Here is a 27,198-nt window from a genome sequence, read left to right on the forward strand (position 1 = left end):
GGTGTGACCCTTCCAGCTCCTGAGTGACTCCCTCCAGCCTAAGTGTGACCTCCCCCCAGCCCCCAACACCGAGTGACTCCCTCCATCCTCTGAGTGTGGGGTTTAAGCTAGGGGAGTGGTTTGGGGATGAGGGTCTTTCCACCATCAGAACTCGGATCAACAGTAACAATAAAATAACAATTAACTATAATAAATGTAGTGTTATTATTCTGTTATTGCATTTTCCCTTTTTCTATGAAATAACTACTATGAATTTATAAACATGAGGGACACAATTTTATATTCTTGCCTCAGGCTCAATATTAGCTAGTTACAGCACTGCTCCTCACCCTCACCCCGGCCCCATTTTGAATTGCCTTGGGTCACCAGGTGTTCCTGAAATGTCAAAATGGGTCCTTGCCTGGAAAAGTTTGGGTACTGCTGGACTACACTCATAAAACCCTAACTGGGATATCATCAGCTCATTGAATGGTGTGTAACCATGTATTAAGGACATATATGGTTTGAAGGGGGCGCATTTGAAACAGGAACTAGAGAGAGAAGCAAGCAGAAGAAAACAAACAACCTGAACATCAGATTGGAGAAGGCTGGAAAAAGTGGGGAAAGTAACAAAAAATATACAAGAATTCCTTATGCTCCCAGAACGTCCCCTACCAATGAACGCAGGCCTAAGGTATGTAAAGATTGCTTAACAGATTTCAGCACGGTCAGAGCTCTCTCACTGTGCACCATTATCAATTTGAGTAATAGGTTTTCTATTTGAAATTTATCAATTTATGCCTCAATTTGGTTTACTTTCTTTTTTAAATGTATGAAAGCAATTGAGTTTTTAAAAAAAATTTCAAGACTTCAGGAGAAAGCTGCACAATAAGACTGTTAACATGGCCTTATTTAGAAACAATCCCATTTAAAATGTAGCAGGAATGTGTGAATGATTGTGCTGAAATCCATGCATGTGCTGGTTTGTTTAATTATGCTGGAAAGCCTAGAGCTTAGGGCTAGTCACTAAGCAAGGAATTCCTTGTGCAATATGCAGCATGAGTGAGAAATGAATAATTTAAAGCAGTCTGGGGACAGACTTGAACTGCACATTTTAAAGACTGCTTTTCATGTTTTGTAATAGAAAGGTATATGTGTCAGTTTGCTCTTCTGCAGCTGTGGCCCTCTGACACTTGAGCAGTAGCTCCTGCTATTCCATGAAGAAGCTGAGATTTCAGGAGATGTAGAAGCCCACATTCAGAGTCCCAGCAGCAGATAAGATTAAATAAGTGCCCTATTATCACCAAGTGAATGTTGAAATCTGACACATGGAGTGAATGAAAGTGCTAGTGGCTTATTTTCAAGCTGCTTTATAGACAGAATATTTATGAGTTAATATCTGGATAAAGAAATGGGAGAGATGACTCATTCTTCAGTGTCAAATCTTAGGTCTCATTCTTGGTGTATAGCAATCCCTGATGACAAATATTCCATCAAATGTACAATCAATCAAATATATTATGGATCAAACTACAGGTTAACCAAGGATGACCCATACAAAGGTTCTGTTGGGTCCTCTAATGCAAGAGCCTGAATTAACTATCAATCTACCTGCTATTGGCAGCTCCTCTACAAGAGTCAGGGAAACCATTACCGGCCTTTTAAATAAGAAATTATTACAGAGTATGAATAGCCCTATTTTCTGGTCCTCCAATTAGAGAAACAGAATTTGGAAACACAGGTATGGAAGCCTCTTTCTGCTGGACAGGATGTTATAAAACCTCCCAACACAGGGTAACACTCACTGGCTACTCAATACCTCGTGGTGGCACCCTCAGCTAGGATTTGGTCCAAAGGCATCAGAGAAGTGCACTTTGCTACTGGCAGGGACCCCATCCAAATGAGATTTGAAGCTTAACTTCTACTAGCCAGTGGTCATTAAAGGCCCCATGACACTCAGTCTAGCTGTGTGAGAAACTGGAATTTGGTAAGGATGCCAAGACTTATTATATTCCATCTGCTACAATTACCCTGGTTGCTGAAATCAGGCTCTGTCTAGACTAGAGGGTTTTGCAGACAAAATGGTCATTTTGTTGACAAAACTCGCAGTGACCAGACTCCTAAGGGCATTCTGTTGACAGAACGCAGCACTTTTGTCAGCAGGTGTACCCCACTTGCCATGAAGAAGAACGTCTCTGTCAACAGAGATCTGTTGACAAGAAGGCGGTCTGGAAGTTGCGGGGGCCCTCCGTTGACAAAAAGGGCTTTCAGGACACCAGGCAACCTTGTCTGCTGTGGTCTGGTTGGCTGTTTTGCCGATAGCGCGGCCAGGCAGTCCAGCCGTGCTCTGTCAACAGAGCAGATCGGTCTTTCGATCTGCTTTGGTGGTCTGGACCTGATCTGTTGGCAGACGTTTTGTCACAAGGTATCTTCTGACAAATCGCTCTAGCGTAGGCATTGCCTTAGTGGGGAGAATGCGAAATGCCATTCCAAACTTTTGGGCAGTGCCAGTCTTAAGTAATATATATATATATTTGTGTGTGTGTGTGTGTGTGTGTGTGTGTGTGTGTGTTGAATTTCCCCCTGCTTAATTTCCCCTGGCTTGTGGCAAGTCTCTGTGCCACGTAACAGAAGCCCTGAGCCTTGATTCCCTGCCTTCGCCTTCCCCCACCTCAAGCCTGGAGCTGAAAGCACTGGCTCCAGGAGATCAGGGAGTCTCTGCATGCTGTCCTCACCTGCAGGAGGGGGCAGCATGCAGAGCCCCTGCCTCCCTGGGAAGTAGGGACATATAGCCGACAACCAGTAACAGCGCAGGCCAAGGCAGAGAGGGAGCCTGCCTTAGCTCCACTGTGCTGCCAACCAGGAGCTGCCTGAGGTAAGCCCCCCTTCACCTCAGCAAGAGCCCCCTCCTGAATGCCAATCTCCTCACTCTGACTCACCCACAGCCCAACCCTTCTCTCACACCCAAACACGCTGTTCTGGGCCAAGCCCCTTCCCATACCGTAACTCCTGCCCAGATCCTGACCCCCAACCCCCAAGCCAGTCCCCCGCCCTGAACTAACTCCTGCACTTCAAACCCCTTGGTCCCAGCCCAGAGCCACCTCCCACACTCCAACCCCCTTATCCCCAGTCCCACCGCAGAACCTGCACCCCCAGCTGGAGCCCTCTCCCACTTCCCACTCCTCAGCCCCAGTTTGGAACCTTCTCTCACACTCTGAACCTCTCATTTTTGGCTCCACACCAGAGCAGAGGGGAAGCCCTGAGCCTCCATGCCCCCTCCCACTAGGCTGTGTGGGGCTCACAGCTGTTTTTTCTTTTTTTTGGGGGGTGGGGGGGTAGGGCAGGCAGTGGCCACGACAGGGAAAAGGTTTCCCATTCCAGAGTCACACAGTTTATTTCTTCCCAGAGATGGTTGTGTATCAGTGGGAAAGTATGTAATATTATATGTTATACATGCCTTCTGACCCATCCTCTATGTTTGCGACATGCCTTGGGATCCTTTGGGAGGCAAGGTTACAATTTAAACTGCTGCTGAATTTGCACAGTGCATTCTATCTGACCAAGTACCCCAGACTAACCGCAGAAGCCCTGTAACAAGCAGTTCATGAGCTAAGGACATAAGAGAGTCAATACGTAGCAATACAGTACAGACTGGAATATTATTACATGTATTTTATTCTAGTTATTACTTAGAAACAAAACAGCCACTTACTTGGCAAAAGCTCTCTGTCTGCTGTCTCTGTGCAGCTGGGATAGGGATAGAAAAGATGGCCCTTCTCTAACGGGTAAGGAATCATTCTAAATGCTGAGGACAAGAAAGTCAGTCAGACTTAAACTAAACCTGTCTCCAAATCAACTCACTTACCTCCACCCCAAAGAACATCTCCGTCCCTGAGACAGCCTGTTTAGAAAGACTGGAAATACCTGCATCGTTAGAAGTGAATGTGGTCAAAGGTGTCACTTCTCTAGTAAGAATTTATACCATGGTATCATGCAAAGGCCACAGTCTGCACTGGGTCCTACCACAGTACAAGTTCTTACTATTACAGTTTAGACCCCATTGTGCTGGGGGTTCTGCAAATACAGACAGGAGAGGAGACTGGCAGCAATAATTGAGACAGATCAGTTCCAGTAGAAGGAGCATGCTCCCTGTCCCACTCTACCCATGTGCTTCCATCCTGGAGCGAGCCCCTCCCAGAGAAAGAAAGGAAGCTCCGTGTCCAAGGAGCATTCCACATCCCTGCTGACAGTGCCAGCAAAATGGCCGATGACACGTCAAGGCATGACGGCAGGCGCGTGTACGCCAAGGTGCACACTGCTGCTTGTGCTGTATCCCAGCCCTGGGGAGAAGAACCAGGTTACTCAGTCTCCAATACGAGCAAACGCCAAACCGAGACTGTAAAACACTAAAACAAACAGATTTCAATTGATGAAACAGAAGCGAACAATGAAATCCAACTGGATCTTGATCTGGGGTGAATGGATCTCTTCTGCTCTGCTCCTTCTAGAGTTGTGGCTGCTCCATCTCATGACCTGCAAGGGTGACTTCTGCCTTCTTCAGTCAGCCAGCAGAAGTGCTGGAGCTGTTGCTGACTAGCTGCTAAGCAGTCACAGACCTCTCTCTCTTCCGTGGGAGTGCAAAACCTCCCCTCTCTCCCCTCTCTCCATCTCACATCAATAGGTGGCTGCTCTCAGCCCTAAGTCCCCTTCTAGGTAAGGATATGTGCAGCCTCAGTGCAGTTCTTTATATCCTGGCTGCTTGGTGGCACTGGCTCCAGCTGCCCAGTGACACAAACACATTGGGAAGCTTTTAACAGAGGAGAGAACAAGTCTGAGGCGACCACAAAAACTCTGAGTTCAGCAGAGAGCTGTGATCAGCTATTGCTTAGTGTCCTGCTGATAAATACAAATATCTTTATCGATCGATTGTCACTGTCTACCTTCCCCTGGGTAAATCCCTTTGCTTCGTCATGATGTGACATCAACTAAGCATCTCCAGCCAAAAGCCAAACAGCTCTGAGTTCCCTTTGGAACTGAACTAACTGGGCTGTCTTAGGAAAGCTCAGAAACGGGTTAAAGTAGACCAAATGTGAACTATTTGAATAAAAGACACAGATTAGCTAGCAGCACAGCGGGGGGATAAAAGATACTTACTGCCTTCCCATGTACAGTGCAGCAGGTTAAGTGCCCCTTCTATCCGTTTCCAGTGCTGAAGATGGAAGAAAGCATATGCTACCGCCTCACTGTCCCCTCTTTTCAGAACGTGCTCTGGAGGTAGAATTAAGCTTTTCATTTCTAATAAGTACTAGAAGTAGAAAATGCAAAGAGAAAGCATACTCAGTTACAGGGCCATGTCCATATCCCCCCATTTCTCAAAATTATCTGAGCCCAGCACCGGGAGGCTTTCATGCATTAAGGAGGTACTGCAATTTAGAGCCCAGTCCTGATAAATTCTTACGCAGAAAAGATGAGAGGTTGGGCCACTAAACTGGGTGTTTCACACTCAGCATGTTAAAAAGTACCTATCCCATCAAAATGGAATCGCATGTTATTTCAGTGAGGAGATACAAAACACTTCTATGGCTGGAGCGTACATCTTGGCTCATACCACATAATGTAAGTTATCTGGGGAATTGACTGCACATATATACACATTTTACGCTGCATCAGTTTGTGCTCCATGAATGCCAAAGGAAAGTGGAATGATTTAGTAGCAAGTCTTTCGTGCACAGATATCCCAGACATCACTCTTTAAATCTATTAAGAACTGCATATAAAGCAACGCTAATGATACGACACTGCAGTACTTGCTGCAATTCTAGCCTGAGCTGTACCTCAATATCTTTGCCTCTGAAAACTTTCAGTCTGAACATGCTGCCAGGTATAGCCTTGACTGTAAAATGTAGAGCAGGATATTCAGAAGCACCAAGCAAAGAGCTAACTTTGATTCCATTGACTTCAAAGGGAGTAGAGTTTACCTAATGCTGAGCAAAACAAAAAAGCAGTCCAGTAGCACTTTAAAGACTAACAAAATACTTTATTAGGTGCTAAGCTTTCGTGGGACAGATCCACTTCTTCAGACCGTAGCCATACCAGAACAGACTCAATATTTAAGGCACAGATAACCATAAGTAGTTATCAAGGTTGACAAATCAGAAAAATTGTAAACAAGATGGGCAAATCAGAAGAGAAGAGGGAAGAGCGGTAGGAGGGGGGTAAGTCAAGAGTCAAATAAAACAAAGCATGTAAGAGAGTCCATATAATGGCCCAGGTAATTGGTGTCCCCGTTCAAACCACATGTTAATGGATCGACTTTGAATATGAAAGAGTTCGGCATTCTCTCTTTGCAGGTGATTCTTAAAATTCCTTTTCAGTAGAACACAGACTTTCAGGTCATTAACAAAATGACCCACTCTATTAAAGTGCTGGTTGACAGGCTTGTGAGTTAAGAGCTTTTTGATGTCCATTTTGTATCCATTCATTCTTTGCCCAAGTATGTTTACCGTTTGCCCTATACACAAAGTATGTGGGCATTGTTGGCACATGAAGACAGATATGATGTTAGCAGAGGAACATGAGAATGTGCCCGTTACTCTGTGAATAACCTGGTTAGGTCCAGTGATGGTATCTCCAGAATAAATATGTAGACAAAGCTGGCAACAGGGCTTGTTGCAAGGAAAAGTTCCATGACTGGTGTTCCTGAGGTATAAACTGTGGTTGTGGGTGAGAATGCTCATAAGGTTGGGATGTCGTCTGTAGGAGAGAATAGGCCTGTCACCGAGGGCCTTCTGGAGTGTGGCATCCTGATTCAGGATGGGTTGTAGGTCTTTAATGGCGCGTTGCAGTGGTTTGAGTTGGGGGCTGTAAGTAATGACCAGTGGTGTCCTGTTGTTGGTTTTTATGGGCCTATCTTGAAGTAGCTGGTTTCTGGGTATTCATCTGGCCCTGTCAATTTGCTTTTTTACTACTCTTGGTGGGTAATTCAGGTTTATGAATATTTGGTAGAGATCGTGTCGTTTTTTGTCGGTCAGTAGGATCAGAGCAAATGCAATTGTACCTAAGGGCTTGACTGTAAACAATGGATCTTGTTGTGTGTGAAGGATGGAAGCTAGAAGGTTGTATGTAAGTATAGCGGTCAGTGGGTTTCCAGTAGAGTGTGGTACCGATCAGACCATCCTTGATTTGTACTGTAGCATCCAGGAAATATATCTCTCGCGTGGAGTGGTCGAGGCATAAGTTGATGGTGGGGTGCAGATTGTTCAAGTCTCTGTGGAATTCTCCTAGAGTCTCTATACCATGGGTCCAAATCACAAAGATGTCATCCATGTATCATAAGTAAAGGAGGAGTAATGGGGGATGAGAGCTGAGGGAGCATTGTTCCAGGTCAGCCATAAATATATTAACATATTGTGGGGTTATGGGGCTGCCCATAGCAGTTCCACTAATCTAGAGGTATAAGTTGTCCCCAAATTGGAAGTCAGACACCAGACTGGCTGTGGTGACATCAGGGCTGATATTCCTGATCGCTTGTAATCCATCTTCATGTGGAATATTAGTGTAAAGAGCCTCTACATCCATGGTGGCAAGGATGGCATTGTCAGGAAGGTTTCTGATATTTTGTAATTTCCTCAGGAAGTCAGTGGTATGTTGGAGATAGCTGGGAGTGTTGGTGGAATAGGGTTTGAGGAAGGAGTCTACATAACCGGATAGTTATGCTATCCATGCACTTTTTGAAAATCCTATCCTTAATCTACACAAATGATAACTGCTATTACAAGCCGATGGGAGAACGTAGAAATGAAAGTGCTCTGGTACATAGAAAGAACACACTGACTTGCTTCCAGGCAGTATACTCCCAATTTTAGATGCTCAGAACGGGAGGCGGTGAGCATAAAACTGAGCATATGAAAACTACAGAATTTCTAAACAAACATTTTATATTTTTTTAAACTTTACAGGATGTTCAGGGTTTTTTCATATTTTAAAAAGTAGCAGAGAAAGATAAGCCAATTTGTTTTATTCCTCAATTTTTTAAAAAAGAAATGTTAAATAATTTTACAAGTTTGAATTGAATGTTCCAATTTTCTAGTATATGAATCACCCTTTCTTAGTCTATAGTATCCCTCTAATGGGTAAAGTTAATCCTCACCTTTGATCAGTGTAGCTGGCAATTCCTTTACCTCTCTCCCAAAGTATAAGAATGCAGCCAACTCACCGATTTATTTCAACAGATGCTACAAACTATGAGATTATTTACTAATCCAGTTTGGGGACTTAACTTTTCCCATTCAGGTTCTTGAAGGAATGTAGCTGAGGTTGCGCTCAGGCCAAATAAAGCACATTTACTGCCTGGCTAGGTTCTTCTCTTAGTGCCTTGGGCCTGCACTCTGGAGGGTAATATTCTTGCTAATCCTTTTTAATCCGTTTTCTCTCTCTCTTTCTTTAACACAGTAAAGGATCACTCGCACAGGGCTGCTGTGGGAAAATGGTCTCAAATATCTGACCTTTGACATGACTCCACATGTTCTCTGCAGTGACTAGTTGGTAGTTGAATTAAGTGCTTAAACAATAAGCGCAGGAAAATGTAGCAGCAATGATGAAACCACAATGTAATTATGAGTGCCTCAACATGTTTGACAGCTCTGTAGGACAGGGATCATATATTGTGCTTGGGGTGTGTTAGGCCACGCACCTTTACGAGACTGTATAAATAAAAGATGTAATTGCAGATTTTTCAAACTGAATTTCTGAGAGTGCCTGTTTAACCATTTACTTTTTGGTAATTAAAAGCAAGTCAGGTATTAATGCTGATAATGTTTATTGCCAAAAGCTACTCACAGCAAATTTATATTTGCAATATTGAGATGCCCTGTCCTCATCGTCTCCTGGTTATGCATCAGTGCCTGTATTTCATCCCTATTACAACATATTAAAGGGATCTGGATTTATAACTCTGACTCAGAGCCTCACCTTTAAGAGGAGAAGCAAAATAAGATGCTAAGGGCTTGTCTACTCTAGCTCTCTACATCAAAGGGAGGATGGTAAGTAGGGTGTCAGGAGATTATCGATGAAGGGCTCAGCTGCATACGCAGCACTTCATTAAGCTTATTCTCTGCCACAGCAACTTTGAAGTGTTAAACTTTGAAGCGCTGACTCACGTGTAGCCACAGCTCACCCACCGGTAATTCAAAGTACCCGGGGTTCTTCGAAGTCCCTTTACTCCTCAAAATTTTGGAGTTTCATGCGCACATAAAGATTGCCTTTTGAGGAGTAAAGGGACTTTGAAGTACCCCAGGCACTTTAAAGTACCAGTGGGTTAGCCGCAGCTACACATGAGCCTGCACTTCAAAGTTGCCACAGGGGGAAATTAGCTTAATGAAGTGCTGCATATGCAGCGCAGCGCTTCATTAATCATCTCCCCACACCTGATTTACCATGCTCACTTTGAAGTAGGGTGCTAGTGTAGACAAGCCCTATGGGTGTGTCCACACTAGGAACTAAGTTCAAAGTTAACTTCAAAGTTAGGCACTACATCAAAGCAGCCGGCAGAGTCGACACACATTTTCCCTTACTTCGAAGTCCTTACTCCATTCCTGAGAATGAAGGAGTGCCCTACTTTGAAGTTGAACTTCGAAGTATGGTGTGTGTTGATGCGCAGCTTTGAAGTTGCTTACTTCAAAGTTGTACTTCAAAGTAAGCAACTTCCAAGTTATTTTTGTTGGGCAGACACAGCTGAAGATGACCACCCACCTGCTCAAAATAAAATCAATCTCAAAGTATCAGTGCAACAAAAGGAAAAGGAAATATCTGTTTTACACTTTCCTTCCCCTTTCTTACAGTTCATCTTGTATGCTGGGTATTACAGTGTGAAGTTATTCCCCCAAACCAACTGTTTTCATTACACGCAAAGAAAGATGGATTTCTACCTCATGGATGTACGTTTCTGGTGAATAGCTAGGAGAATAGACAGACTCAAAAGACTTGGGTTCTATTCCTAGCTTTGGCACTGACCTGCTGGCTGGCCTTGGGCAAATCATTTCACCCCTTTCTGCCAAGTTCCCCTCCCACCTTTTTTCTGATTTGTTTAGACTGTAAACCTCTCAATACACCAACACTGGTGTTCCAACCTCAACTGGGGCCTTTAGGTGCTACTTTAATATAAATAATAAAAGTTTGAATGGGCATCTGATCAGAGGAGATACAGGTAGTGAAATGATGTTAACTGTTCTGTCTACAAAACTAGTTGAATGCCTTGCACATAAAGGCTGACTAAGTAGTTTAATGCAAGTCATTCAAAGAACATAAGGATTCAGAAGGAACTGAAAAAGATACACAAAATACAAAGAACTTCTAGACAATGATAATGTGTTATAATCTTCTTCCCCTAAAGGCACAGTCTAAAGAAAAAAATCTGTCTGAGACTGCCTGAAATGAACTTGCTACACTCTTGATCAATCATGCGAACAAGCAGCAATTTCTCTCAGCAATTAGCTTTCTCCGTGCACATTCTATTAAACTGGACAGGCAGACAGAACACAGTGGATAGATAAATTCAGACTTTCATGGTTAAATTCATTTGGACTCCACAACTATTTGAGGAGATTTAGGGCTAAGCCATCCTTCCACTCTCAAGGCTACAACTTGCACACATCAACAGTGCTAGTAAAGGGGTTGCTGAGAGTTCATTAAGATTAGCCAGAAAACAGGAATTCCGTTTCACAACAAATTCTGAGCTTTCAAGTCCTGTTTTCATTGCACATTGGGACAAAATTTAAATCTTTTTAAGTTTTTCATGAAAAAATGCCTATGAGAAAAAGAAACCCACCCCAGAAAAGCCACATCCTAGTGGTGAGGGCACATGCCTGGTATGGGGGGGAGATAGGTCCAAGCCGCTGCTCTGAAGCAAGGGATTGATCCTAGGTCTCCCTTATCCCAGGCAAGTGCACTAACCACCAGGCTTTGGGCAGTTCTGGCAGAAGGCATGTCTCTTAAAAAGTTCCTCTTTAACAAACTGACATTTTCCCTAGGCAAAAAGTTCCTGGCCTGCTCTAGAGTTCAGCTATGTGCCCTATTTGGGGAGTGACAGATATTACCAGATATGACCCACAGCACAAAAGTAACTATTTTATTTTTATTTTTAGGGGGTATTTGATAGCAGCCTTCAACTACCTGAAGGTGGGGTGGTCCAAAGAGTGTGGAGTCAGGCTGTTCGTAGTGGTTGTAAATGAGAAAGCAAGAAGTAACAGTCTCAAGATGCAGTGTGAGAGGCTTAGGTTGGATATCAGGAAAGCTATTTCACTAGGAGGGTGGTGAAGCACTGGAATGGGTTACCTAGGGAGGTGGTGGAATCCCATCTTGCCAAAGCCCTGGTTGGAATGATGAATTTGGGCTGGTCCTTTTGGAGCAAGTGGTTGGACTCGATGACCTCCTGAGGTCTCTTCCAATGCTAGTCTTATGTGATGTTGTTATCCTTATCTCTAGTCCTGTAATCAACAGACCACAGAGCCTTTGCTAGCCAGAACAGCATGAAAATGCCGTCAATTTACTCTTTTCTCCTGGCATTTGTGTCATGGCTTCTGGCCCCTTACATGTTCTACCAGCTTCGTGACAGCAAATGATTTCTTCTAGTATATAATTACGGCTGAGCTAAATGAGATATATTGTGCAGTTTGCCTTGGCGGAGAATATGGGAATATTCTTCAATATACTGGTCTGTTTACTAGTGGCAGAAATTTTTGAGAAAGTGGTACAGAAATTAACCGGTGCTAAAATAATGATTCAGCCAGCCTTTTGAGAATCATCTGTTGCCGATTGTTGGTTATTTGATGTTTTACATGTCCAGTCTTTATACGCATTTGTAACTCCAAAACTTCAGCGTTTAGAAAAAAGCTTTTATTTATAGTTAAAACACAGACAATTTTTTGAAATTCTCAAAGAAGCTACCATTAAGAGCGTGCAATTTTGCTACTTATGCCCAAAGAAATATCAAATTCAAGACCAGTTTGCACCAACATACAATAATTATACTCCTAATTCATTATGGGTTAAATGAAGGTGTTCCATCAATTATAAATTTGCCAAACTGAACAGCTTTCATTTATACCTGCTTCTGGACACCCTAATCTTAGTGGTTGTGATTTTCCCCAAAAGTTGAATATTGGCAATGGTCATACCCACCAGACAAGTACCAATATTGTGTCCATTTTTACCAAAGGGGAAACAGATGAACAGTAAGTGCTTTGTTTGGGAAGAGTTATGGGGTGGATTACGCACAGGCACAGCTATTAAGACATGTGGTTTCTAATCCCAGCTCTAACACAAAACTTCATTTCCACACTTTGTGCCTGTTCCCCCATCTGTGAAATGGGAAAAATTATATTTTTACTTACTCCACTAGTGTGCTCAGAGACAATTAAATGTTTAGAAAATGCTAAATACTAAATTAGTGGCAAAGGTTAGATTAGAAATCAGGAAGTCTAGCGTTCGTACCCTGAGCTAATTGCTTTAAGTCACAGGTTCTTGGGATAATAGCAGCAGGAAAGTGACAACTACTTTTGAACTGACTTTGCATGTTTAAATCATCTCATCTGGAAAGACACATCACTACTGAGTGATGCTACCACCTGAGTACTAAATCTGTGCTTCAAAACGTAATGATGTTTGCCAATGAACATGAGTTGTAATGTATTTTCAAATGTGCTTAACCTCTATTTTACGATCCTTTTATGAATTGCCCAAAGCACAACCTACTTATTGTCAAGTATGTACAAGCCTGAGTTTAAAAGCTGGCAAAGTTACAGATGTGCAAAAACAGGGATATACAACCGAAGCTGATTTGCAACCTTGACTATGGCAGTCATTCGTCGTGAATGCTGTCAGTTCTATCCATGCCACAATTCATCCAGGATTTCCAAATGGTTTCAGATTTTACATGAGATACCCTCAGCCTGCTGCAAACACAGAGAAGCGGTCACATGTTCCACAGGGGCAATGAGGCTCCAGGAAAACTGCAAATGGTGACTGTACTTCAGATACTAAGCTAAGCTGACCACATAAGGAGGAAAAAAAGCCAGTTCTTACCTTTGGGACATGAGGGTTAAATTCCACAGCTCTGTGTATTGCTTCCACAGCATTAATTTCTGCTGTGCTGAGCCCTCTTCTAGAGGCGGTTTCTGGAGAGAACCTGTAGGGAAAACCCAAACCAAGCAAATTACTAAAGAAAATACAAACAAGAACGATCCCTTAAGATCAAAGCTCATCATAAAGTGTGGGAAAGACTGATTGGTGAGAATGAGAAAATGCCTTTTGGCTTAACAGTGCTTTCCTCTTTATGCAGCTAACCACCACAGATAACTTGACTATCATTCTTATTCATGTGCCTACAGCTTCTGAAGCGTTTGAAAACCAAGTGGCACTATGGAAGAATTTTTCTTGGGATCATAACAAGCCAGATGTTGAAATGATAACTAAGATACTATAAACTTTTCCATATGGAGTTTTCAGATGGAAACTAGACAGAAAGTGGAGCATTCGATTAATGTTATAAGATTTTATGATGACATACACAAACAAGCAAAGCTAAATTTAGCAGGAGCTGCAGTCAGCAAGCAACCAGAGAAGGGTGAACATCAGAAAATCTCCATGTAGGGTCAAGCATCCATCTTCCAAGTGTACCCTCCACCATCTCAATATGTGCTCAGGAAGAATGAACCTTCTAAAGTCCAGAAGAGCTAAGATACTGCATATTTGGATGGAGTTTATACCTTAAGGGAAGTAGGAGAAAAACAGTAATAACCAGAACTTTGTACATGAATAAAGAATCTGTCTTCAGAGATGTGAATGCTACATGTGGGCTTTAGGATTTTGTTTTGAATAACTGATTCATCTTTTTACAACAAAATACAACATTAGCATAATATAAAAATTTCAGTCATTTCAATGTTCACTTACCTATCTGAAACAGCTCTGGCCTTCAACAATGCTGCTGTGTAACATATTGCTGCTGATTTTGGAAGACTGATATCTACGGTACAATAAATAATTAACTTTAGGATTCTAAAGTAAGACAAACATTTTAAATCTGTCTCCTTTGAGCTAAATGATTTGCATTTGGGATGGCCCATACGGTAAATTCAACATCTGGAACATTTCAGTTATGACTAGAAACTTTCAGTGCCTTAACTGCTTTGCACCAGCCCCCAACATCCCCTCACAAAAATCCCCTGGTTTTACTGTCTCCGTTGCAGGGCCAGGAATGGTTCTTCACCACTCATTTCTGAGCACACTTGTCAAATATGATGCTTAAAAACTGAATTTATACAGAGGTGCATTAGCAGAGTAAACACTTTTAGAAAGTTACTTCAATTGTATTAAACACCACTCAGTATTAAAACAAAAAACTTCAAACCTTCAAATTTCTTTTCGTATTTCTTAACTGACACAAACTTGTTAGTTTCAAATAAATTTCATTTTCAAGCTCTCATACATTAGCTCCTTTCAACAGTGAATTACAAATACTACAAAGGAATTTAATTAAAATCTCATATTTAATTATTTTTAGTTCAGTGGAAAAAAATATTTATTGGTTTTAGGTGCCGTTAAACCTGAATTTATACAAACGTATATTGTGTCAAAAATCTGACCTGATATCTTTTTTAAGAGAGGTTCCATTTTATAGTACAAAATTATTGTAAAAAGAGACAAAAGGTCTGGTTTCTAAATAAGTTCTTGAATACTACTCTATGCCTAACAGTTGAAACCCTCCTATTTTTTAAAACGTCTCTCAGGCTTGTCCATCATGTCACAAGCCAGCCAAGCATCTGGTAAATACCATATGGAAAGGATTTCTCACAAGCTTCTCTGAGCCTAGAGGCCTCTGAAACTCACCCTAACTGTTCTACATGTTTGGAAGGAATGAGTGTCCCTCTGAATAAAATAAATGTCAACCTTTCTGAATTCAACATGAAAAACATCCCATGACCATGTAAATGTTTTTACTGTGTCAATGAAAAATACCCACACTACATAGCATGGATAGAGCAACATTAGCAAACTGCCAGAGTGGAACAGGTACTTGGGTATTAGGTTTGGCAAGACCCTTATGCCACTTATTCCCTGGAGCACTAGTGAACAGTGGCATTACAGAACATAGTGACACCTGGACGTGAGGCAGATTGCCAGAAACGTTGGCTTCTACCAGCCTCCTCTGAAGCTGATTTAAGGAACAATTTTGACTCTGACTTGGGTGTAACATTCTGACCCCCTGATAAGGAGAAAAAACGGCTTTGGGAAACACTTATATGGTATAACCCTAAAAAGAAAAACAAAATAGCAAGGCTCTCCCTCAGAAGAGCATCTAAATGTAGGGTACGCTGGCAGCAGGTCAGACTGGAGGACTAGTTACTTTGCAACATCCTGCAACATAAGGCATCAAATGCCTGAGTCCCGATCTCTCTGGTAAAGTGTGTCAAAGAGTAGTATGAAAGATGAAAGTGAGGTGGTAGGGAAGACTGTCCTCTTTTCAGCTCACCTGCATTGATTACTCTGGTGAAAGGAGTAGCGCAGGGACTGTGAAGGGCTGAAAAATGAGTTAGCAATGCAGGAACTAGAAGAGGCACAAAACCAGTACTCCTGGAGCTCATTTTATCCCCACTGCACGAGCAGCAGCATTTGTTCTCAATTAAAGTGGAGGTTGGAAGAATGCGTGTCACATGCTCTGTATTAACATACAGAATGGCAAACAAATTTTTTATGCTTCATGACGGATGTCACTCACCATCATACTTCGCTAAAACTGCCTGGACATCAGCATATGCCTGCAATTCCAACAGTGCCTCCAGAAGGTTTTCATGAATATTCAACATACTAAGGAGTGGAAATTCTTTCATTAACTGCATATCAGAAAGGAGAAATACTTCCATTTTAGTCAAATTTACCATACCCAGAATTGAAAAACAGAGAAAGCCCCTTGCCTTTATTTATTAAAATGGTTGTTTTGACATCATAACCCAAAATATAACACGAACAATAAGAATCTAATTTAGCCAAATAAAATGTGTCTTATATTCACGCTTCAAAGTATGCAAAGTCACAAATGCCCAAAGAAATCTGACCCTCGATCACTTTTTCTGTGGAAATCCAAGAAAAAAGGCATTGATAAATAACTCATCTAAGACCTTCTAATTCTTCCTGCCAATGTAACAGACACATTTATTTATATTCAGCCTGTTAAAGCAAGTATCCATCAATTGCTCCAAAATATAGTATCAGAACTGCATTCACTTTCCATTGCTGTTTAGCTCAGTGGCTCCAGGCTCTTAAAAATTATCAGGTCTGAGCTGCTAAACCAAACCATGTGACAAATATAATCACATCTTTCAATAAATACAGCTAGGCATTCAACTAAAATAGAGTATATTAATGTTCAATGCAATGGCTTGAAGAACTTAATATAATGGCTGATGTTCCTTTAAAGCCCTTTCATTCTTAATTTCTTCCCTATCTGTGGCCCCCCACCACCAATCAACCAATCATAATTTTCTGTACATTTATCTTCTCAGCACACTTGTTTCCCAGGTGTTCACCCACTGTGCTCCTATCTTGACTTGACTAGCAGCACAAGTAGCTGGCTTGACATACTACACATGGCTGTGTAAAATTAATCTATCATCTACCTTGGGCAAGTGAAAGAAATAAAGTGCCATAGTATGAAACTGAGTTTAGGTACTTCAGCAAGTTAATCAAGCCAATGAGAACTGGAAGGTAAAACCCTAAACACATTAGCCATATTGGCCATGTCTACACTTGCCCAAAAGTTTACTAATGAAGTGCTGAAATACATAACAGCAGATAGGGTTTGTCCTATCAGCAGATAGGAATAAAGGAATTTCGAAGTAGCCGGAGTCCTTTCGAAAAGGAGCCCCATCTGGAGAAGCCGTGTGACGGCGAGCCGCAGCAATTTCAAAGTGCTGCGGCCACCGTCATTCTAATGAGGCACTGAATATGTATTTCAGCACTTCATTAGTAAACTTTGAAATGGCCATTTGCATGGCCATTTCGAAGTTTTGGGCTAGTGTAGATGAAGCCATTACACATCCATACTTCACAGATATTTAATGCTAAAATTTTGTTGAAAGCCTTCATATCTCACTATGAAACTCAGTCATAACCAAACTGTTCCATCACCTTCCCTGTATCTTTAAACTAATAATCTACTGTCCAAATTATCTGACTTGTTTACATTTTATTTCAACTGACTTACATCCCTCATGATTTTTACTGCTTCCCTTATTCTTCCAAGTTTTCTTGCACACATGGCTAGTCTCCTTTTCACGTAAACCAATACATTAGTGTCTCTTCCTGAGTAAAAATAAATAAATAAAACAATTAATCTCCATTCTAAAAACTCGCAAGTTTTATTTATTAAGTTAAGATTTATGTTAAGATATGCTTAGTAGTAGAAAGTAATAAAAAAGGATTGTGGGATGTGTTGAGGCCCTCTCTCCAATACAGTGCCTAAAATGGCATGAGGTGACATTATTCTCCGAGACAGAATCCACAACTCTCTTTCTCTAACCAGCAGCAGACAGATGTAAGAGTATGCGACAATCAAAATTCTGGCAAAAAAAAGACTAAACCCAACCATTCATTTCAGCTTCCTTCCAAGTCATCACAGGGCAAGAATTTCTCACTTTCCTCCTGTTGGGCAGGACAAAACCAGTGACAAATCATGAACTGTACCATTAATGCTTATTAATCCTTCTATTATTTCCTACAATGAGAGTAGCATATCAAGACATTAAAATGCACTGCCATGAGTATGCAGAAGCCCACCAAGGCAGAGTGACATACGCTGGTCTGACGATGACAGACTCTGATTTTATAGATTTACTCAAATATGTCCCATATAAAATTCATACAGCACATTCTGCTAAAATGTAATTACAGAACAAGTACCAAAAAAGATTCTCTTTCTAAGGATTTGGTGGTTCAACAGCTACCCTAAAACCAATCACATTTCTTGCATTTTGCTTTTGTGCTCAGAAAGAAAAATGGGTGTAACTATTCATTGCAAAGGTGCTTACTGAGCTGAGCTTCATGCTGGGCATTTTGAGGGTTGCAATGCTGAGATTTTCTGTAAACTATTTCTCCTGCTTTCAATGCCTGCCTAAAATATTTTTCTGCATCTATGATAGTTGTTGCTTCTTCCTCGGCCAGGAGAACATATGCAGTGGCACAACTGTAATGGAAACAAAGAAAGAAAGATACTAACTACTCATACAGAAGTCAGTTGTAAGGATTTTTTGTACAAGTAACGGCATCAAAGGAACCTACAGGTTTTGTCCCGTATGTAGTATGTGAACATTTATGAAAGTCCATTCGTAATGAATAAAAATTAAGCCTGTAAGAATCATTATTAAACACCTGTGCAATACACAGTACCTAGCAGAACAACATAGCCGCAATGTACCACTTTAAAGACTAACAAAATGCTACTGTTACTAGTACCTAGCAGAGTATTCACTGAACTATAGTGAAATGACAACTGCTAGGAAAACAGAACCCTTTGGAATTTTAAGAATTTAAGTCAAATGCCCAAAAAGGGAAAAAATAAGTTTGTTGCAACGAAGAAAATTATTTTCTCAAAAGGTGTGTGAGACAATGATGAAAGTAGTCCCATGTAGCCATGAAATCTATACAATAACTACAATATACAATATAAGCACACAACTACATAAACTACAATAAAGATAGAATACGCTACAATAAGAATACAGCATACAGCATTATTGGGAATCATTAATGACCTTACCATAACAAGACTCCAGATGGAGATTTACTTTATCTCAAAATAATGCATCTGATGAAACCGGTCTTTGCCCACGAAAGCTTATGCTCCAAAATATCTGTTAGTCTACAAGGTGCCACAGGACATCTTACTATTTTTGCAGATACAGAGTAAAACGGCTACCCCTCTGACAGAAATCAAACTAATGCACTCTTAAAATAAAAAGATAGGTAGGCCAAAAGCAATCTTTTAATCAAACATGAGCTATATACTGTGGTGTACTCTGATAGCCACATATTTATTTATTTCTAATTATTAATTCCTATTTTGATCTAAGTTATTTTCTACTTGATGCATGCAGAAAAAGGTGTCACATTATACAAAGACATTTGTTTTCTGCTAATTCTAAACTTACACAAAAAGGCTGTGGCCACACTTGGCCAAAATTTCAAAAGGGCCATGGTAATGGCCAAATCGAAGAATACTAATAAGGCAATGAATATTCAGCACCTCGTTAGCATGCTGCCAGCCACAGCACTTTTAAAGTGCTGCTATTCGATCGGGCACAGCTCGTTTACACGGGGCCCTTTTTGAAAGGACCCCACAAATGTTGAAATCCCCTTATTCCTATCAGCTGATTTCAGGGGATTTCGACATTTGAAAAGGGCTCCATGTAGACAAGCGGAGTGTGATCGAAACACAGCTGACAGCATGCTAACGAGGTGCTGAATATTCATTTCAGCCCCTCATTAGTATTCTCCAATTTGGCCATTAGCATGGCCCTTTCGAAATTTTGGCCAAGTGTGGCCACAGCCAAAGTGACATTGTATCCTGTGCAAAGCACTTTGTTTCTTTATCACAGTACTTAGATCTATGTTTGTAGTAATTTTAAACTTACTCATTATTTAATTCTAAAGCTTGATATGCTGCTTTGATTCGGGCTTGAGGATTTCTTTCTCGCCAAGCCTTCTGCATAACTGTTGAAAAATATTTTAAAATAGATCATGAACAGAAATGCCTTTGTATAAAATACACAGTTAAACATCCACGTAAACTGGAGCTGTTTAAGAAATTACATTGTGTTATTTATACAACAGCTCCATTTCACTAACAATCACTTGTTCTCAGAGTTTGACTCTGTTCTTCCTCAGATACATCCAGCAAAAGGAGATTGAAATCCTGGGAAAAGTTTCTTCCACTGTCAGCAGAATATTATGACATCTGATTAGATTACAAATTCCACTTAAAATGGGAATACTTGCAAGAAGATTATTCATTGTTCATTTAAACGTATTTTAAACGCAAATCACATAGTTCCAGTGCACACACAGACCGGACTGCAGTTACATAATTGGTGCACATTACTTTTTGTGTGGATTGACAGTGGCCCTTGCACAGACTTATGTCTTTGATGGGTTTGGTCCTGCTTAGAGCAGGGAGCTGGACTCGATGGCTTTTTTAGGTCTCTTCCAGCTCTATTGTTCTATGATTCTATGAAATTTAAAATTTTCTTTTAAGGAAGAACTTGATAAAAACGTCATTGGCCTCATTGAATGTTGATGTGTTATATCCTTGGGTGAGTGCCTTCTCAAAGCTGTTATTTAACAGCTTATAAATGGTTAAGCAATTCCTATTACATCTTGGGTTAAAAAGCAAGAGCAAATTCAAGAAGCATAACGTTACAGCCAAATTAGTATACTGGTACTGTTTATCACCCTGTTGAAAGGTGCTACGAAACAGCTAAAAATACACAGATCAAAACATAGCCTTCATCTTCTAAACAAAGTCTGAATCTAGGAGGTTTGTCTGAATTACAATTTTCTGCAAAAGAATTACAGCAAGAGGAGGAATGGGAAGAGAACCAATTCAACACAGCGCATCTCTGGACAGTGTCAGCCCCCATTATGACATAATGGAACTAAAATTTAAGAGCCCAGTTTAACCAAAAGAAGAGCAATGTTCTTAGCACTTCCATTTCTTAAGCAGAATTAGAACTTCACACCCAACAGCATTTCTGAAAGGACTCCAAAATTGGTCGTTCATGGAATGGAGTATCTGGCCTCACTCAAGTTTGATAAGAAAAATGAAGAATCTATACATGTTTCTTTTGGAACAAAAACTGCAACTGTCCAGTAAGAATAATGTGGAAAATATTTGAGTTTTCCTTTGGAAACAAAATATTAGTCTTGGCTTAAAAGACGAGACAATATACTCCATTTGCGTAACAAAAATACATTCCTCCTATCAAACATGTCACCAGCTAGCTGACAGCTAATACTTCCTGAACTTGATAAATTGATAAGAGTTAGCACCTCATCTGACAAGAGCCAGGTAGGGCATACCATTTGTTCAAAAATGTTGTAACTACAATATGCTTAAAGAGACATAAATGTTCATTAGTTAGGGCCAAACTGTGAATCCCTTTAAAGACATTAAACTAGTGGAAAACACAGTCTGGGTTTTAAAAATATGTAGAACAATCCCTGTAACAACTAGTTTTATGCAATAGCCTCTAATATTTGGTTTTCTCGATGCACAGACAATCTCACAGCCAGCAGAGACAGCACAGGAGCTAGCTTTTTACCAAAATGTGCAGCACTGTTTACCCTCTATGATGTTGTTAATGAAATCAAAGGGAGAGTCAAATGGACTAGTTCAAAAAGAAACTGACTTAAGACAAACAAAGCAAGATGTTATTTTCAAACTTCTGAAATGTATTACAAACAACAAAGTAAACAAAAACAAGAGTCTCTCACCACATCCCTCAACAAATGTAGTTTTTTAGTCATCTACACTAAAATACTCACAAGTTTGCAAATGCAGATCTATTATATGGCAAAAGAATTAGTCCTGTATTCAGGATGTCAAACCATCTTGATGCAAACATTCATAAGGTCCTCAGGTAAGCAAGGTTGAACAGATTGGACATGGGTTGTTCACTGGGACAAGTCCAAGGAAAATCTAGGCGATGCAGGAAGCATGGTTTACACAATTCTTTCTGAGTCAGTACTGGACTAATGATAATTGCAATATTGAGGGTAGAATGCTGCTGAAGGGACCATTTTTCAAGAGACCAAACTATGACACTAAGCATTTGGTAGAGGCTACAGAACCTTCTGAAAAAGCAGAAACATTTCCGCAACTTACTATTTTATATATGTAACATACTTACTTTTGTGTGTCTTTCATCCAGGGATCTGAGTGCTTTACTTAGGTAAACCAGAGCCCTTACCATACTCCAGTAAGTTATACTAGCGTTATCTCCATTTTACAGATAGATTAAATGAGCCACAAGAAAGGAAGGAACATGCTCATAGTTACAAAATGAGTCAATGGCAGAGCTCACAAACTGCTTTAAAACTCTAGGCTGCACTCCCCATATAAGTGCATCATTAAACCTTAATTTTGTGCTCTCTACCTTGCAAAAATTATGCTGTTATTACTTTAAAGCAGTGATTCTCCACCTGCAGACTGAGGACCGCTTGCAGTCCAATCAGCATACAACTAGAGCCCATGTGACATCCTGAGGGATGCACAAGTACTACACATATGCAGCCAAGAGTGGTAAACAGATTGAGAACCACTACTTTATAGGTTTCCACTCAATGGTTGGGATCATCTTAGAATGAGAATTTCCAATATACTCAAGATATTCCAACCCTTCTCCACAACACACGCATCTTTGTTTTCATGCCCAACTAGCTGGTACCTGTATCTGAAGGCCGAAGAGAGTCGGTATCACACGTGAAGAAGGTCTGATGATCCTGCGCAGACAAATTCATGTCGTAGTACGTAAGTGGTTCCTTCCCAGTCACCCATGTGTACCTTTAGCACAAAGCAAGAAAACATATCAAAACTTATGCTGCTAACAGCTAGTACAGCAGGATGTCTGATGTCCTCAGAAACTGAGGATACTACAGATGAGTCATTTGTTAAGTGTACTTTTTAATCAAAAATTTGCAATGCCAGTGTTCTGTACAGGTTCCCAGAGGGCTTCCTGGGGAAAAGGCAATGCATGATTTTTTAACCTAAAAGCCAAAATGACTTGGCAACTGCCTGTCTGAGACATGCTTCCTTCTCTGTGCAATACCATTACATTTATGGTCATCAACAAGGGTCGAACTGAAGCTATCTCCGTATTAGGGGACAGTGTGGTTCCCCTTAGGCGTGCTATGAGAGGCTCTGCTTTGGAATTCATTCCTCAAGCTTGGGAATGAAATAGCCCAAATCTGTCAGCTTTCAGGGTATGATGCAAAATTTAGATATTTTGCTGGAGTTTAAGGGGATGAGGGTGGGCATGAGCACTGGAATGGCTTCTGCTTTGCTTCTGGGAAGCTACAGTGTTTACTTTATTTCCAAGAATATTTATATTTCCAATATGAAATGAAGATGCCTAGAGCTCTGGAAACAACAATTACCCATGGTGTTCTTTCATAATTGCACTGCTTGGAAATATTGGTGCAACAGAAAGCTCTGAAAACAATTTAAAAAGTGTGGGTAAGGATCCAAGTTCATTTCCACAGCTGCTTGTTAGTCAGATCATAATATTAAAAAAAGTACCTGCTATATTCTGCTCCTCTGAAAAGATTAAGAGGGTTTCTCCACACTTTGCACTCTGCAAAATGAAAGAGATGCTACGTCAAATTCAAAAACTAATCCCTTGTCTTTAAACAGCTACAGCTCTCTCTGCAACATCCAAGTAATTTCAATTCATCTGAATTCTCTGATCGCTTCCTGCTGGACATCACTTGTACAAAGAGATTTTTAGCACTCCAGTAATACAAAATCACTTGGAAGAAGGGCTAAATGATGCACGACAATAACCAGAGCAATGCTCAAACCGTGATATTTTGAAACTGAAAACAGTAAAATTTTGGTGTCTGCAAAAGCCTGGTGTTGCTGGGACAATTCAGAGCGTTTTAATCTCTTACGTCTAGCAGTTATGTAACCTATGAGGCAATGCACAGGTTCTTTTTTTCAGCAGTTCTAACAAATGCAACAGTATTCCCTAAGCAATTCTGGATTTCACTTCACTGATTTCCATCATAATTTCTCCTTATTTCTGCAACTCTCCTATTGAGGGGTCCAAATAAGAGAATATTTTTCTCTGATTGTTATTATAGGCATCACTCTGAAGCCACGGCCTTTCTAACACAGAAATCAAATAAGCGTGAAAAATTTTGTTCTGGGTGCAGGGAAGATACTTAACATGTTCCTGTAAAGTGAAAAATTAGAAGCAATTACCTGACAAACTCTGCCTGTTTGTCTCATTTTCTCCATTGTTGGCTGAAAAACCTGGCACTGGAGGACTACTCTCTACTCCTCCAATGAGCGGCCTCAGATGGCTCACAGACACTTGCTCGATGAAAGAGGTGCCATATTTTTGGAAGTACCACCATTCAAATATCTGCAAGGGGAAAAGGAGAAAAATTGCACCCAAGTGTTTCACTAGACTAGTTTCCAATACACACAATAGACATGAAACAAAAATGACAGAGAGACAGCCACGTTAGTCTGTATTCTAGCAAAACAAAAAAAGCTACGAGTGCTATTTTTGTTATGAAACAAAAATATGAGCCATGTCAACGTCCCTTTGCAACTCACTACTGGCAGAGCTTATCCATGTAAAAGTTAGCAATATTTTATATCTCCTTCCACTAAACAAGAGAGACATGGGCCTCCCCACATAATGTGCAAAGAAAAAAACCATTGAGAAATTTGTCTGTTTTCATTCACAAAAACATGCCAACTTCGGAAGCAATTTCAACAAATCAGGCCTCAGTGGAACTTACTTGAACACATAGTCAAAGGGATGTACCCTGGAAGCAAGGACTACATGATGGGGCATAACTTTGGATTTCATTCTGCCAAAACCCTCCTAATGCTTATTTTGTATCACCTGCAACATTCTTTGCCGACAGCGTGTCTATCAAAGGAGGAAAGTCTCTTAGCTCATGTATGAGACTTTTAAGACCAAGAGTGTTTTGGGTTGTTTTTTTTTTTTTAACTCTTTTGGAGCCTAATTAGGCATTTATGTATTATGTACCAACCACTGCAGTAGAGGACCACCCTAGGCCAAGTCATCTGGGTATTTCCACCAACATGAAGAGATAAGTCATATTCAAATACATGGCATTCCTCTTGTGAAATTTTGCAATAACACATCCATTTCAAATGTCAACAAAAATTCCTTTCCCCTCCCCTCCTTTAAACCAGAGATTTTACTAAATCTTACTAGGGTAAAATGACTAAAGCAAACAACATTCACATGTTTCTGAAGCAGCTTCCCAAATCCCCCATTCAGTACTCACAAACAACATTCTTCTTGCAGCTGTGGTAAACAAATTGTTTCCCTTGGATCAAAAAGATGTTTCTTTTAACTTTACCCACAAAAAAAAGGCCGCTAAACACAGCGTCAGTGCTACTCTGATAGCTGCATGTGATGTCTGACAGGGAAATCACGTTCCAAAAGGCCCTTATCCTGCAGCCAGAACTGCTCACACAGACCTACCAGAGGTCAGCAAGAATCATCTCTTTTATAACGCAGCCTCTCGCCTGACCCACCTCTCTCTTTAAGTCACTTTTTAGTGAATTTACTACGGGTTGAACCGCTCTAATCTGGAACTCCCTACTCTGGCAACATCCATAATCCAGAATGATTTGAGTTAACTGGACAACCAGTTATCATGGGTGTGGCCAAGTTTCTCATGGTCCCATAAACTTTGCTTACAGCCACCAGTCCTGGCTCTCAGTGTTCAGTACCGATATTTAGCTGTAATTTACCCCTAAAATGCCTTCTAAGAGTCCAGTAAACAGCAGAAGTGTTGATAATCCTGCTAGACAATATTGACCTTCCGTGGTCCAACAAATTCTCTCATTCGGCACTGGTCAGGTCCCAAGGGTGCTGTGTGAGAGGGGTTCAACCTGTACTGGTGAAAGGTTGAAGGTTTTCACTCTCCAGGCAGTCAATCTGTCCAAAGAACACATGCAGTGTGGCTTTGCTGCACCCTGAATCACCAGTACTTCACCAATGACGTGAAGGGACCACTTCCAACAGTGAGAGAGATCATAAATCTCATGGTCCAATGAGAGGATGGCAGTTGTGGCAATGGTTTTTCCATTGGGAAAGAGACTGAGTTTTTCCTCTTTAAAACAAAGGACATTATAAGAAATATTGAAGGCTGAAATTCAATTAGCACAAGATTCAGGAAATTCAGACTTAAAATTTTCATGGAAACCATAGCTTTACTCCATTTAGGTAACAAAGTACTGTGCATCCATCAGCAATGACTGGAGAGTCTTGGTTTCTTTTGCAGTGAAAGGACACCACCTAGAGCCTGCTCAGAGAATGGGAAAGTTTCTTGCATCCTCACTGTAACAAGAGACATACATGGAAAAACTTTAGTGAGAAGAGGAATCTACTTACAAATATCAGTCCAGATATAAGAGATGAAGTCCCTGTAAGTGCAACGTAGAATTTTGGAGTCAAAGTGTTTAAGAACACAGTCACTGTTAAGAAGGAAGAACAGAACAATCAATAGGCAGAACAAGAAAATTCCAAACAATATGCTTGAGAACAACATAAACAACCACCTATAGCGCGTGTGCACGCGCGCGCACACACACACACTCAAAATAAAATTGCTTAGGTTTTGCAAGGGCCTTGACAGCTTCACAGATGGAAGAGTACAGCAAGCAGAAGATGAGAGTTAAAAGATTCTATATCAAAATACAGCTAGTGTTTGTGACCAGAATGATCCTATACAGATACTTTGAACACATACCAAAATGGTGAGACTCACTGCACTAAAGAGGGATCTTAGCAGATGTGTGGTTATTGAATGAGTAATTCTGACATACTACATGATTTATTTCAATTTAAAAGAGAGCAATATTATTCTGATACAAGTTTCTATTAAATCTTAGCAAACTGGTAAATTCTGTTTTAAAAAGAGACGTCTTCTTTGCTAAACAACTTCAGTCACACAGAATCAACAATCACCCAATAATAAATAAGTGCTGCTAGATCCCAAATATTTAAAAAGGCACAACAAAAACAGGGGCACCAAAAATTCTGATGGTCAAACACATCACACTGTGCAGATTTACAGGCTACCTTTCAATTCCTGTCTTTACAGAATAGATGAGAAACCTCTTCACTGTTCCTATGCTGAGCGAACCTCACATTTCCAGGTCAGAAAGGCATATGTGGTCTGAGTTGTTCTGCTAATCCATTATTGCAGAGAAACAGCAATAGAGAAAACCAGGAGCATACAGCACCACCAACTGGAGCATTACGAAACATCAATAGCCGTTGTTTCCAATCTCCTGTATGTACTGCAGGCTGAGCATATGCTTAGTTTAAACAGGGCAGGTTGAAAATAGACTTCTAGGAAAACCTGAAAATCTAATATGAAACAGTAGCCAACAAC

The 27,198-nt window shown here is 40.7% G+C and overlaps 1 protein-coding gene across 4 annotated transcripts in view; it reads right to left on the minus strand.

Annotated features, from left to right (window-relative positions):
- ST7L (suppression of tumorigenicity 7 like) overlaps window positions 1-27,198 on the minus strand; it is a 46,858-nt gene that overhangs the window by 14,049 nt on the left and 5,611 nt on the right. For 2 of the 4 annotated variants that reach the window (XR_012642603.1, XM_074977792.1), the window contains exons 2-13: window positions 26,193-26,275; window positions 24,011-24,173; window positions 23,327-23,381; window positions 22,476-22,591; window positions 19,665-19,743; window positions 18,063-18,217; window positions 17,240-17,337; window positions 15,755-15,869; window positions 13,930-14,002; window positions 13,060-13,162; window positions 5,134-5,284; window positions 3,692-3,784 (exon numbers count right to left, since the gene is read on the minus strand). Coding sequence is in view for 3 of the 4 variants with exons in the window: in XM_074977792.1 (XP_074833893.1) it covers window positions 3,692-3,784; window positions 5,134-5,284; window positions 13,060-13,162; window positions 13,930-14,002; window positions 15,755-15,869; window positions 17,240-17,337; window positions 18,063-18,217; window positions 19,665-19,743; window positions 22,476-22,591; window positions 23,327-23,381; window positions 24,011-24,173; window positions 26,193-26,275 (1,284 nt within the window). In the remaining variant the exon portion in view is untranslated. Of the gene's footprint in view, window positions 1-3,691; window positions 3,785-5,133; window positions 5,285-13,059; window positions 13,163-13,929; window positions 14,003-15,754; window positions 15,870-17,239; window positions 17,338-18,062; window positions 18,218-19,664; window positions 19,744-22,475; window positions 22,592-23,326; window positions 23,382-24,010; window positions 24,174-25,549; window positions 25,635-26,192; window positions 26,276-27,198 lie in introns of those variants that run through there. The other 2 variants (XM_074977793.1, XM_074977795.1) reach the window with 2 other exon arrangements.

This window comes from Carettochelys insculpta, chromosome 26, assembly GCF_033958435.1.
Source record: "Carettochelys insculpta isolate YL-2023 chromosome 26, ASM3395843v1, whole genome shotgun sequence".
NCBI classification, from domain to species: Eukaryota; Metazoa; Chordata; order Testudines; family Carettochelyidae; genus Carettochelys; species Carettochelys insculpta.